The 16,142-nt window shown below is 35.7% G+C and overlaps 1 protein-coding gene across 7 annotated transcripts in view; it reads right to left on the reverse strand.

Annotated features, from left to right (window-relative positions):
* NFXL1 (nuclear transcription factor, X-box binding like 1) overlaps positions 1-16,142 on the reverse strand; it is a 60,668-nt gene that overhangs the window by 27,374 nt on the left and 17,152 nt on the right. For all 7 annotated transcript variants that reach the window (XM_070791397.1, XM_070791400.1, XM_070791399.1 and 4 more), the window contains exons 12-15: positions 15,636-15,726; positions 11,005-11,125; positions 10,610-10,769; positions 9,497-9,588 (exon numbers count right to left, since the gene is read on the reverse strand). In XM_070791397.1, the coding sequence (XP_070647498.1) occupies positions 9,497-9,588; positions 10,610-10,769; positions 11,005-11,125; positions 15,636-15,726 (464 nt within the window). The remainder of the gene's footprint in view (positions 1-9,496; positions 9,589-10,609; positions 10,770-11,004; positions 11,126-15,635; positions 15,727-16,142) is intronic.

Consider the following 16,142-nt stretch of genomic DNA (forward strand, 5'->3'; position numbering starts at 1 on the left):
AGGCTGTCTTTTCACCTTGCTTATAGTTTCCTTTGTTGTGCAAAAGCTTTTAAGTTTAATTAGGTCCCATTTGTTTATTTTTGCTTTTATTTCCAATATTCTGGGAAGTGGGTCATAGAGGATGCTGCTGTGATGTATGTCGGAGAGGGTTTTGGCTATGTTCTCCTCTAGGAGTTTTATAGTTTCTGGTCTTACGTTTAGATCTTTAATCCATTTTGAGTTTATTTTTGTGTATGGTGTTAGAAAGTGTTCTAGTTTCATTCTTTTACAAGTGGTTGACCAGTTTTCCCAGCACCACTTGTTAAAGAGATTGTCTTTAATCCATTGTATATTCTTGTCTCCTTTGTCAAAGATAAGGTGTCCATATGTGCGTGGATTTATGTCTGGGCTTTCTATTTTGTTCCATTGATCTATATTTCTGTCTTTGTGCCAGTACCATACTGTCTTGATGACTGTGGCTTTGTAATAGAGCCTGAAGTCAGGTAGGTTGATTCCTCCAGTTCCATTCTTCTTTCTCAAGATCGCTTTGGCTATTTGAGGTTTTTTGTATTTCCATACAAATTGTGAAATTATTTGTTCTAGCTCTGTGAAGAATACTGTTGGTAGCTTAATAGGGATTGCATTGAATCTATAAATTGCTTTGGACAGTATACTCATCTTGACTATACTGATTCTTCTGATCCATGAACATGGTACATTTTCCATCTATTAGTGTCCTCTTTGATTTCTTTCACCAGTGTTTTATAGTTGTCTATATATAGGTCTTTAGTTTCTTTAGGTAGATATATTCCTAAGTATTTTATTCTTTTCGTTGCAATGGTGAATGGAATTGTTTCCTTAATTTCTCTTTCTGTTTTCTCATTATTAGTGTATAGGAATGCAAGGGGTTTCTGTGTGTTGATATTATATCCTGCAACTTTACTATGGTCATTGATTAGTTCTAGTAATTTTCTGGTGGAGTCTTTAGGGTTTTCTAAAGGATCAGAGGATCATGTCATCTGCAAACAGTGAGAGTTTACTTCTTTTCCAATTTGGATTCCTTTTATTTCTTTTTCTGCTCTGATTGCTGTGGCCAAAACTTCCAAAACTATGTTGAATAATAATGGTGAAAGTGGGCACCCTTGTCTTGTTCCTGACTTTAGGGGAAATGCTTTCAATTTTTCACCATTGAGGATAATGTTTGCTGTGGGTTTGTCATATATAGCTTTTATTATGTTGAGGTATGTTCCTTCTATTCCTGCTTTCTGGAGAGCTTTTATCATAAATGGGTGTTGAATTTTGTCAAAGGCTTTCTCTGCATCTATTGAGATAATCATATGGTTTTTATTTTTCAATTTGTTAATGTGGTGTATTACATTGATTGATTTGCAGATATTGAAGAATCCTTGCATCCCTGGGATAAAGCCCACTTGGTCATGGTGTATGATCTTTTTAATGTGTTGTTGGATTCTGATTGCTAGAATTTTGTTAAGGATTTTTGCATCTATGTTCATCAGTGATATTTGCCTGTAGTTTTCTTTTTTTGTGGGATTTTTGTCAGGTTTTGGTATTAGGGTGATGGTGGCCTCATAGAATGAGTTTGGAAGTTTACTTTCCTCTGCAATTTTCTGGAAGAGTTTGAGTAGGATAGGTGTTAGCTCTTTTCTAAATTTTTGGTAGAATTCAGCTGTGAAGCCGTCTGGACCTGGGCTTTTGTTTGCTGGAAGATTTTTGATTACAGTTTCAATTTCCGTGCCTGTGATGGGTCTGTTAAGATTTTCTATTTCTTCCTCGTTCAGTTTTGGAAAGTTGTACTTTTCTAAGAATTTGTCCATTTCTTCCACATTGTCCATTTTATTGGCATATAATTGTTGATAGTAGTTTCTTATGATCCTTTGTTTTTCTGTGTTGTCTGTTGTGATCTCTCCAGTTTCACTTCTAATTTTATTGATTTGATTTTTCTCCCTTTGTTTCTTGATGAGTCTGGCTAATGGTCTGTCAATTTTATTTATCCTTTCAAAGAACCAGCTTTTGGCTTTGTTGATTTTTGCTATGGTCTCTTCTGTTTCTTTTGCATTTATTTCTGCCCTAATTTTTAAGATTTCTTTCCTTCTACTAACCCTGGGGTTCTTCATTTCTTCCTTTTCTGGTTGGTTTAGGTGTAGAGTTAGGTTATTTATTTGACTTTTTTTTTGTTTCTTGAGGTATGCCTGTATTGCTATGAACTTTCCCCTTAGGACTGCTTTTACAGCGTCCCACAGGTTTTGGGTTGTTGTGTTTTCATTTTCATTCGTTTCTATGCAAATTTTGATTTCTTTTTTGATTTCTTCTGTGATTTGTTGGTTATTCAGCAGCGTGTTGTTCAGCCTCCATATGTTGGAATTTTTAATAGTTTTTCTCCTGTAATTGAGATCTAATCTTACTGCATTGTGGTCAAAAAAGATGCTTGGAATGATCTCAATTGTTTTGAATTTACCAAGGCTAGATTTATGGCCCAGGATGTGATCTATCCTGGAGAAGGTTCCATGTGCACTTGAGAAAAAGGTGAAATTCATTGTTTTGGGATGAAATGTCCTATAGATATCAATTAGGTCTAACTGGTCTATTGTATCATTTAAAGTTTGTGTTTCCTTGTTAATTTTCTGTTTAGTTGATCTATCCATAGGTGTGAGTGGGGTATTAAAGTCTCCCACTATTATTGTGTTATTGTTAATTTCTCCTTTCACACTTGTTAGCATTTTTCTTACATATTGCGGTGCTCCCGTGTTGGGTGCATATATATTTATAATTGTTATATCTTCTTCTTGGATTGATCCTTTGATCATTATGTAGTGACCGTCTTTGTCTCTTTTCACAGCCTTTGTTTTAAAGTCTATTTTATCTGATATGAGTATTGCTACTCCTGCTTTCTTTTGGTCCCTATTTGCAGGGAAAATCTTTTTCCAGCTCTTCACTTTCAGTCTGTATGTGTCCCCTGTTTTGAGGTGGGTCTCTTGTAGACAGCATATGTAGGGGTCTTGTTTTTGTATCCATTCAGCCAGTCTTTGTCTTTTGGTTGGGGCATTCAACCCATTTACGTTTAAGGTAATTATTGATAAATGATCCCATTGTCATTTACTTTATTGTTTTGGGTTCAAATTTATACATCCTTTTTGTGCTTCCTGTCTAGAGAATATCCTTTAGTATTTGTTGGAGAGCTGGTTTGGTGGTGCTGAATTCTCTCAGCTTTTGCTTGTCTGTAAAGCTTTTGATTTCTCCTTCATATTTGAATGAGATCCTTGCTGGGTACAATAATCTGGGCTGTAGGTTATTTTCTTTCATCACTTTAAGTACGTCTTGCCATTCCCTCCTTGAAGAGTTTCTACTGAAAGATCAGCTGTTATCCTTATGGGAATTCCTTTGTGGCTTCTTTCATTTAGAATGAAAATTTTCAAGGTTCAGCCATGTAACATGGAAATATATCAAAAAATCATGCATTTTTATGGCTGAATCATATTCCATTGTTTGTTGTGGTCCACACAGTCAAAGGCTTTGGCATAGTCAATAAAGTAGATAATTTTCCGACACTCTCTTGCTTTTTGGATGATCCAATGCATGTTGGCAATTTGATCTCTGGTTCTCTGCCTTTTCTAAAACCAACTTAAACATCTGAAAGTTCATGGTTCACGTACTGTTGGAAGCCTGGCTTGGAGAATTTTGAGCATTACTTTACTAGCGTGTGAGATGAGTGCAATTGTGCAGTAGTTTGAGCATTCTTTGGAACTGGAATGAAAACTGACCTTTTCCAGTCCTGTGGCCACTGCTGAGTTTTCTAAATTTGCTGGCATTTTGAGTCCAGCACTTTCACAGCATCACCTTTTAGGATTTGAAATGGATCAACTGGAATTCCATCACCTCCACTAGCTTTGTTCATAGTGATGCTTCCTCAGGCCCACTGGACCTCGCATTCCAGGATGTCTGGCTCTAGATGAGTGATCACAACATCATGATTATCTGGGTCTTTAAGATCTTTTTTGTGCAGTTCTGTGTATTCTTGCCACCTCTTCTTAATATCTTCTGCTTCTGTTAGGTCCATATCATTTCTGTCCTTTATTGACCCCATCTTTGCATGAAATGTTCCCTTGGTATCCCTAATTTTCTTGAAGAGATCTCTAGTCTTTCCCATTCTATTGTTTTCCTCTATTTCTTTGCACTGATCACTGAGGAAGGCTTTCTTACCTCTCCTTGCTATTCTTTGGAACTATGCATTCAAATGGGTATATCTTTCCTTTTCTCCTATGCCTTTCGCTTCTCTTCTATTCACAGCTATCTGTAAGGCCTCCTCAGACAACCATTTTGCCTTTTTGCATTTCTTTTTCTTGGGGATGGTCTTGATCACAGCCTCCTGTACAATGTCACGAACCTCTGTCCATAGTCCATCAGGCACTCTATCAGATCTAATCCCTTGAATCTATTTGTCACTTCCACTGTATAACAGTAAGGGATTTGATTTAGGTCAAACCTGAATGGTCTAGTGGTTTTCCCCCTACTTTCTTCAATTTAAGTCTGAATTTGGCAATAAGGAGTTCATGGTCTGTGCCATAGTCAGCTCCCGGTCTTGCTTTTGCTGACTGTATAGAACTTCTCCATCTTTGGCTACAAAAAATATAATCAATCTGATTTTGGTATTGACCATCTGGTGATGTCCATGTGTAGAGTCTTCTCTTGTGTTGTTGGAAGAGGATGTTTGCTATGACCAGTGCATTCTCTTGGCAAAACTATTAGCCTTTCACCTGTTTCATTCTGCACTCCAAGGCCAAATTTGCCTGTTACTTCAGGTATTTCTTCACTCCCTACTTTTGCATTCCAATCCCCTATAATGAAAAGGACATCTGTTTTGGCTGTTAGTTCTAGAAGGTCTTGTAGGTCTTCACAGAACTGTTCAACTTCAGCTTCTTCAGCATTACTGGTCAGGGCATAGATTTGGATTACTGTGATACTGAATTGTTTGCCTTGTAAACAAACAGAAATCATTCTGTCATTTTTGAGATTGCATCCAAGTACTGCATTTCAGACTCTTGTTGACTATGATGGCTATTCCATTTCTTCTAAGGGATTCTTGTCCATAGTAGTAGATATAATGGTTATGTTAGTTAAATTCACCCATTCCAGTTCATTTTAGTTCACTGATTCCTAGAATGTCAACGTTCACTCTTGCCATCTCCTGTTTGAACACTTCCAATGTGCCTTGATTCATGGACCTAACATTCCAGGTTCCTATGCAATATTGCTCTTTACAGCATCAGACTTTACTTCCATGACCAGTTACATCCACAACTGGGTATTGTTTTTGCTTTGGCTCCGTCTCTTCATTCTTTCTGGAGTTATTTCTCTACTGATCTCCAGTAGCATATTGGGCACCTACCAACCTGGGGAGTTCATCTTTCAGTGTCCTATCTTTTTGCCTTTTCATACTGTTCATGGGGTTCTCAAGGCAAGAATACTGAAGTGGTTTGCCATTCCCTTTTCCAGTGGACCACGGTTTGTCAGAACTCTTCACCAAGACCCATCCATCTTGGGTGGCCTTACATGGCATGGCTTATAAGTTTCACTGAGTCAGACAAGGCTGTGGTCCATGTGATCAGACTGGTTAGTTTTCTGTGATTGTGGTTTTCAGTCTGTCTGCCCTCTGATGGAGAAGGGTAAGAGGCTTATGGAAGCTTCCTGATGGGGGAGACTGACTGAGGGGGAAATTGGGTCTAGTTCTGATGGGCAGGGCCCTATTTCAGTAAATCTTTAATCCAATTTTCTGTTGATGGGTGGGGCTATGTTTCCTCCCTGTTATTTACCTGGGGCCAGCCTATGGTGGAAGTAATGAAGATAATGGCGACCTCCTTCAAAAGGTCCCATGCATACTGCTACACTGAGTGCCCCTAGCCCTGCAGCAGGCCACTGCTGACCCACACCTCCGCCAGAGACTCCTAGACATTCACGAGCCAAGTCTACTTCTGCTTTATTGACTATGCCAAAGCCTTTGACTGCGTGGATCAAAACAACTGCAAAACATTCTTAAAGAGATGGGAATACCAGACCACCTGACCTACCTCTTGAGAAATTGTATGCAGGTCAGGAAGCAACAGTTAGAACTGGACATGGAACAACAGACTGGTTCCAAATAGGAAAATGAGTACATCAAGGCTGTACATTGGCACCCTGCTTATTTAACTTATATGCAGAGTACATCATGAGAAACGCTGGGCCGGAAGAAGCACAAGCTGGAAACAAAATTGCCAGGAGAAATATCAATAACAGCAGATACGCAAATGACACCACTCTTATGGCAGAAAGTGAAGAACTAAAGAGCCTCTTAAAGAAAGTGAAAGAGGAGAGTGAAAAAGTTGGCTTAAAACTCAACATTCAGAAAACAAAGATCACGGCATCTGGTCCCATCACTTCACAGCAAATAGATGGGGAAACAATGGATACAGTAACAGGCTTTATTTTGGGGGGCTCCAAAATCATTGCAGATGGTGATTGCAGCCATGAAATTAAAAGACGCTTGCTCCTTGGAAGAAAAGCTATGACCAACCTAGATAACATATTCAAAAGCAGAGAATTACTTTGCCAACAAAGGTCTGTCTAGTCAAAGCTATGGTTTTTCCAGTAGTCATGTATGAATGTGAGAGTTGGACTATAAAGAAAGCTGAGCACGAAAGAATTGATGCTTTTGAACTGTGGTGTTGGAGAAGACTCTTGAGAGTGCCTTGGACTGCAAGGAGATCCAACCAGTCCATCCTAAAGGAAATCAGTCCTGAATATTCATTGGAAGAACTGATGCTGAAGCTGAAACTCCAATACTTTGGCCACCTGATGCGAAGAACTGACTCATCTGCAAAGAGCCTGATGCTGGGAAAGACTCAAGGCAGGAGAAGAGCATGACAGAGGATGAGATGGTTGGAAGGCATCACCGACTCAATGGACACGAGTTTGAGTAAATTCCAGGAGTTGACGATGGACAGGGAGGCCCGGCATGCTGCAGTCCATGGGGTCACAAAGATTCGGACACATCTGAGCAACTGAACTGAACTGATATTCCATTGTATGGCTAAACCACATTTTGCTTATCCATTCATCAGTTGACAGACAATTGAGTTGTCTTCACTTTTTGGGCTATTAGTAATAATGCTGCTATGGACATTCATGTTCAAGTTTTTGTGAACATATATTTTCAATTTTCCTGGGTATAGATCTAAAGCAAAATTGCTGGGTCATATGGTAACTTTCTGAGAAACTACCAAAATGTTTCCAAAATAGCTACACCATTTTACAATCCCAATAGCAATGTATAATGGCTCCAATTTCTCCACATCTTCACCAACACATCATATGTCTATTTTATTTTAGCCTTCCCAGTGGGTATAAAATACTATCTCTTGGTGGTTTTGATGTATATTTTCCTAACTGGTGACATGGAGCATCTTTTCACATGTGTTTATTATCTATTTGTAGATCTTCTTTGAAGAAATACCTGTTCTAAGTCTTTGACTATTTTGAAATTGGATTATTAGTCTTTTTGTCTCTCAGTCTAAGAATTCTTTACATACTCTGGATAATATACTCTTATAAGATATATATTTACATTTTCTCCCATTCTGTGAGCTATCTTTTCAATTTTTTCATAGTGTCCTTAACGTACACTTTCTTGATAATGTCCTCTGACTTACTTTTTATGAACTCCAATTTATTTTCTCTTGTTGTTTATGTTTTAGGTGTCATATCTAATAAAACAATCCCTAACCCAAGGACACAAAGATTTTATTCTATGTTTTCTTCTCAGAGTTTAGTAGTTTTAGTCCTTAATTGTAGGCCTCTTATCCATTTTGAGTTACTATTTACATATGCTGTGACGTAAGAATCTGAGCTAATTTTCCATGTGAATATTCAGTTGTCCCCAAACCATTTGTTACAAAAAGCATTCTTTCCCCTATTTAATTATTCTGACGCCCTTGCCAAAAATCAACTGACCATAAATGCATGCACTTACTTCTGGGCTGTCAGCTCTATGCACTTGACCTTTATGTATATCTGGATGTCAGTACTACAGTTTTTGGTCCTCTTTAAATTCTAACAATGTTTTATAGTTCTCAGTGTGGAAATCTTGGATTTCTTCTATCCAAATTTATTTAACAATTTGTTAAATAAACAAAATGTTTATTCTTCTTAATGTTATTGGAAATGGAACTGTTTCCTTAGTTCAATTTTCAGACTGTTCATTGTTAGTGGATAGAAATAAAATTGACTTTTGTATACTCATGCTTCTTATAACCTCATTAAACTCATTTAATATCTCTAATAACTTGTGGAAAGATTCCTTAGGATCATCCATACACATGATCATGTTATCTGAAAATCCAAACAGTTTTACTTCATTTTCTAGTCTAATTGCTCTAGCTAGTATGTTTAGTATAGTATTGAACAGAAGTAGCAGAACAAACATCCTAGTCTTGTTCCTGATATTCAGGGTGAAACCTTTAAATCTTTTACCATTAAGTGTGATGTTAACTATGGGTTTTTCATAGACATCCTTCATTAGGTTGAGGAAGCTCCCTCTTACTCCACGACTGTTGAGTGTTTTTATCAAGAAAATGTGTCAGATTTTGTCAAATGTTTTTCTGCATCTATCAACTGCCTTTTACTCTACTGATGAAGTACTAAGTTGATTGATTTTAATCAATTATTGATGAATGAATGACTGAGGTTGATTCAAATTCATATTTCTGGAATACACACATTTGGCCATGGTATGTAATTCTTTGTGCACATTGCTGGATTTAGTTTGCTAATATCTAGCTAAGAATTTTTGTATCTATATTAAAAAGGGGATATTGGTCTGTATTTTTCCTGTCTTTTTCTAATTTATTATCAGGGAAATTCTAGCCTCACTGAATGCATCAGGAAGTGTCCCTCCTTAGTAAAACACTGGTGTTAACTCTTTAAAAACTAGTTATATTCAGATCTACTTCTTTTTGGGTCAGTTTCAGTACAGTTATGTGTTTCTAAGAATCTGTCCATTTTCCACACAAACAGTAACCAAAAGAAGAGTAGGAGTGGCTATACTGACCCATTAAAACTCTAATTGGGGAAAATGACTCAAAAAAAGTTATCTAGAGGAAGATTTTAAGCAGTATGCAAAATATATTTGGAAAAGAATGAAACAGAAAGACAGACTACTTTACAGGCTACCAGGGAAGAGATACCAGGTTACCAGAGCCACCAGGGAAGCCCACTTTACAGGCTAGGCCTGACATAATGATGAACTACAAAAAGAAAAAGGGGAGAAGTTTCTTAAGATATGCTTTGGACTATGTCAAAAGGTCTTAAAGACTCTGCTCCCAATGCAGAGAGCCCAAGTTTCCAAGTCAGGGAACTAGATCCCACATACCCCAACTAAGAGTTCACATGTTGCAACTAAATATCTCACATGCCACAACCAAAATAAATTAAAAAAAAAAAAAAAAGCTAAAATTCTAATACTTACATAGGAATAGGAACTTGACATGGAGGACAAGGCAATGCAGTCTGAATAAATGCTGGTTCAGAAGGCTGTTCCCAAGGGCCTGTAGGCTGGTGCTACAAGTAAAATACACACCAATTTTAAGTCAGAGGAGCTAAACTGTATGGCCAGTTTAAGTATCTAAGAAAACAGTTCCAAAAATCCTCTGCTCAAGCAGGTTGAAATTTTTTCAAGTCATCAACAAATTGTGCTTATTGAAATATTTTACTACATCCTTAAATTCCATTACATTGTTTCCTTCTAACACATTTATATTAAAAATTGAGGCAGACTGCAGTTTTTAAATAACAGAACAAAGGCAGTATAGCATCCTCCACTTATTACAAGCCCAAACAAAACAAAACAGAATCACAAAATCTAAATTCCACCAGTAGAATTTAACCTCCATTGTTTGGTTCACTACTATCTCCCCAGCACCTAGAAAAATGCTTAACACATAGTAAGAATTCAGTAAATATTTGCTGAATGTGTGAAGGAATCTTTGAAGAAATTAGGAGATATTTATAACCCTACACCACAATATATGGAGGACTCACAAACTCATCTGCAAGATTATAAAATGACTATCATGCTGTTCTTACAAACATTTATTGGTTTCTTTTCTATACTGTAAGCTTCTAAAGACAGAAGGTCAAGTCTTAAACCTTATGTGAAAGTCACTCAGTCGTGTCCGACTCTTTGCGACCCCATGGACTCAGGCCAGAATACTGGAGAGGGTAGCCTTTCCCTTCGCCAGGGGATCTTCCCAACCCAGGGTTCAAACCCAGGTCTCCTGCATTGCAGGCAGATTCTTTATCACCTGAGCCACCAAGGAAGCCCAAGAATACTGGAATGGGTAGCCTATCTCTTCTCCAGCAGATCTTCATGACCTAGGACTCAAACCAGGGTCTCCTGCATTGCAGGTAGATTCTTTACCAGCTGAGCTACCAGAGAAGCCCTATACCTTATGACCCAGCTCCTATCACAGTGTTTAATATCCAGTAAGTAATTAATCATCGCTTGTTGTATGACTAAGTAAAATTAAGAAAACCTAACCCAGAGAAATGCATTATCTCTTAGTAATATTTGTTCTCTTACCCTGCCAGTTTGCTTTATTAATGCTTGATCATGACACGGAGCAGGACATAAGTGACCGCATTTCTCCAAAACCTTTTGGCAAGGTTGATGACATGGAGGACAAGAGCCAAAGTGACAGCGATGTTTTTCTTGACTTGTATGATGGCAAGTTGGTGGCCGACTAAATTATAAAATACAATTTTTTTAATTACTTTGATCACTGAACAATTGTATCTAAAGTACAATTATTTATTCATATATATATATATTCTGATTCCACACAGAATGATCATACTGTGAATATTAATATTTTAGAACATTAAAGCAAAACTGAAAATATTAACAAAATTAAAAATCAATATGAATTTAAATCTCTAAGGTATCAGATGTAAGTCTATGCAGAGCTTTGTACTAACCTGCACTGCTCTTTGCACTTGGGGGGTCTTGTGGTACGTTCTCGGCCACAGGGTACTGTCACCTTTGTATTACCACAATTGCACTTCACATCTACAGTTTCTGGGCAAGGGTAACAACTACCTAGAAAAAAAATGTCTGAAACTTAAAGAGAAAGTTCCTTAACTATCCAAATTCCCATCAACAGCAGAATCAATAAGTTTAGTATATTCACAGAATGGGATTCTACTATGAGAATAAAACCAGTATGAACGAACCTCACACGTAACACTGAGCAAAAGAAATTCAACACCAAGAGTATGATTCCATTTACATAAAATGAACAGGAAAAACTAAATCTACTCTGTTTAAAATCAGGATGATGATTACAAAGGACACAAAAATAGTTTTGGAAATGCTGGTAATGTTCTGTTTAGTAATGTGAGTTCTGATTATATGGGTAGGTTCCATTTACAAAAAGTCATCAAACTGTACTCTTGCTATCTGTATACTTTTCTGTACCTACACTGGTACTTCAACAAAAAGTTTTAGAATTTCACTTAAAATTTGCTAAAAGTTCTAAGTAACAAATAACACATTATTAAAATTATATAAGCAAAATGGAGCTAAGTCTGTGGAAAATCTGTTAGCAATAATCTTTTTGGCTTAATTTCATACATACATTTATTCAAGTACATTATTTTAAGATAAATTCCCCAATATGAGTGACTTCTTTCATCAGATTATTAACAAGTACAGTCAATTTTCCATTAGTCATGCTCTGAGAAAAGACTAAATTGTAAAATCTCATTTTAGGCTATAATTCCAAATAATTCTCTTCTAAACATTTCAAAAGTAAACATCTTTAGAGTTTTAGTTTTTCACCTTCTTTTGTTATGGGTTGGTAGAAACATGCAAAACCAACTGAAAAGAAATCTTTTAAACTGGGCTAAAAAGTTCTCCCCAAGGCTTTGACATTCTCTTAAGGGCTTTCTTTCTACTCTGTTTTCCCAGCAGGGCACCCCATTAAAAATGAAATAATAAAAAAGGAATAAAGAGTCTTCAACTAGGAAGTATCTCAAGACACTGCTGCCTAGGTGTCAGACCAAGCAAAATAATGAACAGCAGTTAACCTAATAAAAAACAGATTAAAGATGACAAACAGCCTGGTTAAAGATTCTATAAGTTCAAAACAAACAAAAGTTAAAAATATTTAATAAGTTAAATAATGACCACAGAAAACGAAAACAAAAATCATCATAGGGAAAAAACACACATGTATCATACAAATTACCAAACTTAGACTTCAGAGTTTTGGTAAGTATAATCCAATGAAGTATTATCCTGATGGTAATGCAAACCAAGTCATCCTGACTCACCTGAACAAACTTTATTTTGTTCCTTCCAAAAGAATGACTAGATGTCACATTTTTTAAAAGTTAATAGCAATATTTATGTCTGTTCTTACTCAGCACATTGTATCAATTTCCACACTTAACAATGATCATTTTCATTCATCTTCAGCAATTCAGAGAGGAACTTATCAAACAATATCTTTTCACCATCCTAAACTACAGTATTAGTTTTCTTTTTTTTTAATTAAATCTTGAGAATAAGGGATAATTTCCCTGAACAGTCTTCCTAATGAACCCATTACAAATACTTGTACAACATGACAAATAAACTAAAATAACTTCAGTTACAGTATTTTTTAAATGAAAAAGGAGCATAGAGTTACAGTGATCAGTGGGTCAAAAGCCCAATAATTCTGGAATCATAACCATAGATGGTCTTAAACTTAAAAGAACTATAAATTGAACTTTCATATATTCACAATGCAAACATGCAGACAGCATGCTCTTCCTATGAGTTACCGTATAACTTAAGATTATGAAGGTGTCTAGAATAATGAAAAATGACATAAAATAATGATTTTACATATCTTATGCAATTGTGGTAAGAGCTGGACAATGGTATTTTCATACACTTTCCATTAAGATAAATTTTGTTAGGGGCTAGTAAACTTTTTTAAAAATAAACATTCTGCCAAACAATAATAATAATAATTGAACCCAGATCTGATCAAACCACTAGTCCCACTAATAGTTTATAGGAAATACAGAGGAAAATGCCAAAAATTCAATAATACCACAGAGATGCATTCTGAAAAATCCAGACTCTATAAAACTGTATAAAGCAATCTAGTTTCTTAAGTGACAAATGAAAAAGATGGAAAATCATAGAAAAAGAGGGAAATTACAGATTAACAGACTTTAGAGACATAAACCAACTACAATGTCAATCTTAGTAAGATTTCTGAGTCATACAAACTGAAGTAAAAAAATAAAGGTATTTATGAAACAACAAGATATGTGAACACCACGTATTTGCTGATATTCAGAAACAGATTAACTATTTTCAGGTTAAGAATCCATCTTTTAGAGATGCACCTTGAAGTATTTATGGGATCTGCTTCAAAGGAGTACAAGATGGGGATATGCTTTCAACATTTCTCCACTAAGTATGATGCTTGCTTTATGCTTTTTGCAGATACTGTATAAATCAGGTTAAGGATGCTCTCCTCTATTCCTGGTTAAGTTTTCATCATATACAGATTTTGAATTTTATTAATGGTTTCTCAGACATTTACTAAAATGATCTCATTTATCCTATAGTCTGTTAATGTGGTAGAAACATATTACATTTACTAATCTTAAACCAACCATATATTATTGCATGGATATCTTAATACCATCTAGCTGGATTTGAGTGGTTAAAACTAATTTCACAAACATGTTCATGAGTTAGATTGACCTGTAATTTTCTCTTACTTTCTCTGTAAGATAAATAACGAGCTGGGGCACAATCCTTTTTTATATATACTATCAAATAATTTACAAAGAGATTAAACTTATATATACCTTAAATGTTTATTTGTTAAAAATCAAGTGTAAATATCAATGAGACCTTTTTTTTCTTGGTGAGAAAATTCTCAACTACTGATCTAATTTCTTTGATGGTCATACAACCAGTCAAGTTTTCAACTTAAAGTGAAGGTCACGTTTTAACAGTGGCTTCTGAAACCCTAGACATATTCTCCTTTCCTCAGCAGTCCTTTATCCCACCATTTTTCTGACCTCATCTCCTTGGACAATCACTTCAGTCCTCTCAAACGTTTCCGTCTTAAGGCATCTGCAATCCCACCGCCCCATCCCCATTTCCACAGCATCTGATCCCTACGTCTCTCAGGGTCCCCCTCACACATCATCCTACTTGACCATACTATGTAAAGCAGTATATATCATCCACTAACGTGATTTTAATTTCACTCTAATTCTCTTATTATACTTGTCACTATCTGATATTCTGTACTAATTTATTTATTTTTATTCTAATTAAGGGAGAATTACAAAATAAGTTCCATAAAAGCAGGTACTCTGTCAAATTGTTCACTCATGTAATCCCAGTGCCTGGTACTTAGAAGACACTCAAAAATACTTATTGAAGTTTTGGGTTCACATCCTGACTCTGTAACTAGTTCTATAACCTTGGGCCAATAGTCTTTGCCTTCTTCCTCCTTACACAAAACACTAATGTCATTCACCATCCAAGATTCCTGAAAGAACGAAGACATTAAGAGAGCTATCTAGCATCCACCTAATCCCAAAGGAAAACAACAAAAAACAGTACAGTAGTTTGTCCAAGGTCATATAGCTACTAAGTCCAGACTTGACTCAGACCTCTTAATTTAAGTCCATGCTCTTCCCACTACCATATACTATCTTTCAGGAGATTTCACTTCATACTAACATACTCCAAATGAGTAAAGTTAACTCAGTCTTCAACGTCTAATAACTTAGGGACTCCTGAGACCCTTTCAGGTGGTGTGCAAGATCTCATATACATAGATTACAATTTCCCAGAAGCTATGTGACAAGGGATATCACAATAGATCGAATGCAGAAGCAGATACGTGAATCCAGTTATCTTCTACTAAGCTGGACATTAAAGAAATCTGCAAAAATACAAAATACCATTCTTCCCACTAATTTTTTTTTTCCAGAAAATATTTATTTTTCACACAAAAAAAGTTACTGTATTAAGATGTAATGGATTATTACTATGCTTAAATAAAATAATAAATGTTATTATATTTTAATTTTAAATAGAATAAATATCAATAGATAAAACCCATATTAACAAAAGGTCTTTGGGTCCAAAAAGAGTTTAAAGGGGCCTTGAGATTAAAAATTTTGAGACCCACTGGAAAGAATATATCCATTCATTTACTAAACTTAATTTCATATAAATGTCTAAAATTCACAATAGTACTGAAAAACCTATTAGCTTAAGAACTATATGGGGAAGGTTGGGTAGAAGAAAGGAAACAATATGGTATTACAGAAAGAACTAAAGTTTATATTTAGAAGGCCTGTGTTCAAATCTTGGTTATGGTGCTTTGCTAGAAAATTCCCTAAGGAAATCACTGAATCCTCTTCAGCTTAAATGTCCTCGACCATAAAATAAGGATACTAGCGACTACTCTAACGTCTCAAGATTGTTAAGAGTAAGATAATAAATGTGAAAGCTCTCTATCAACTATAAAGCACTATGTAAATATAAACATAAAATTACAGCTGTTATTAAATTTTACCTCTATGGCAGACAGATGGACACTTATGGTTTCTACATCCTAAAGTCCGTCCACAGTTTTGATCACAAGGTGGACAGTTTCCAGGGCAACACTGAAGGGAAAGCAATATATAAAGAACAGATAATTTGAAAATCATACATAATATGAATGTCATTACTAGTTATTCACAGAACTTAGGGAAATCAAAAGATTGTTCTTTTCACTATAAGAATAAGAATATTCAAGAGTATTAACATTCTTGTGTAGAATACATTATACTAAGAACTTGTAAGTTTAAATAGACAATGACCTAATTTAGTGAAATCAAGCTAAATTTACGTGCCCTTTGGTTAACTATTCTATAATTTAAAATAGTTCCATAAGAGATTCTCTTCTACTTATATATGCAGAGACTGACAACATTAACCATAGGAATGCATGTAGTCAAACTCTATAATCAATTTAGGCAAACAATCTGCCTATTTTTAAGATTTAATTATAATAAAGCCAGTGCATTATATAAATTAG

Source organism: Bos indicus, chromosome 6, assembly GCF_029378745.1.
Source record: "Bos indicus isolate NIAB-ARS_2022 breed Sahiwal x Tharparkar chromosome 6, NIAB-ARS_B.indTharparkar_mat_pri_1.0, whole genome shotgun sequence".
In the NCBI taxonomy this organism is placed as follows: Eukaryota; Metazoa; Chordata; class Mammalia; order Artiodactyla; family Bovidae; genus Bos; species Bos indicus.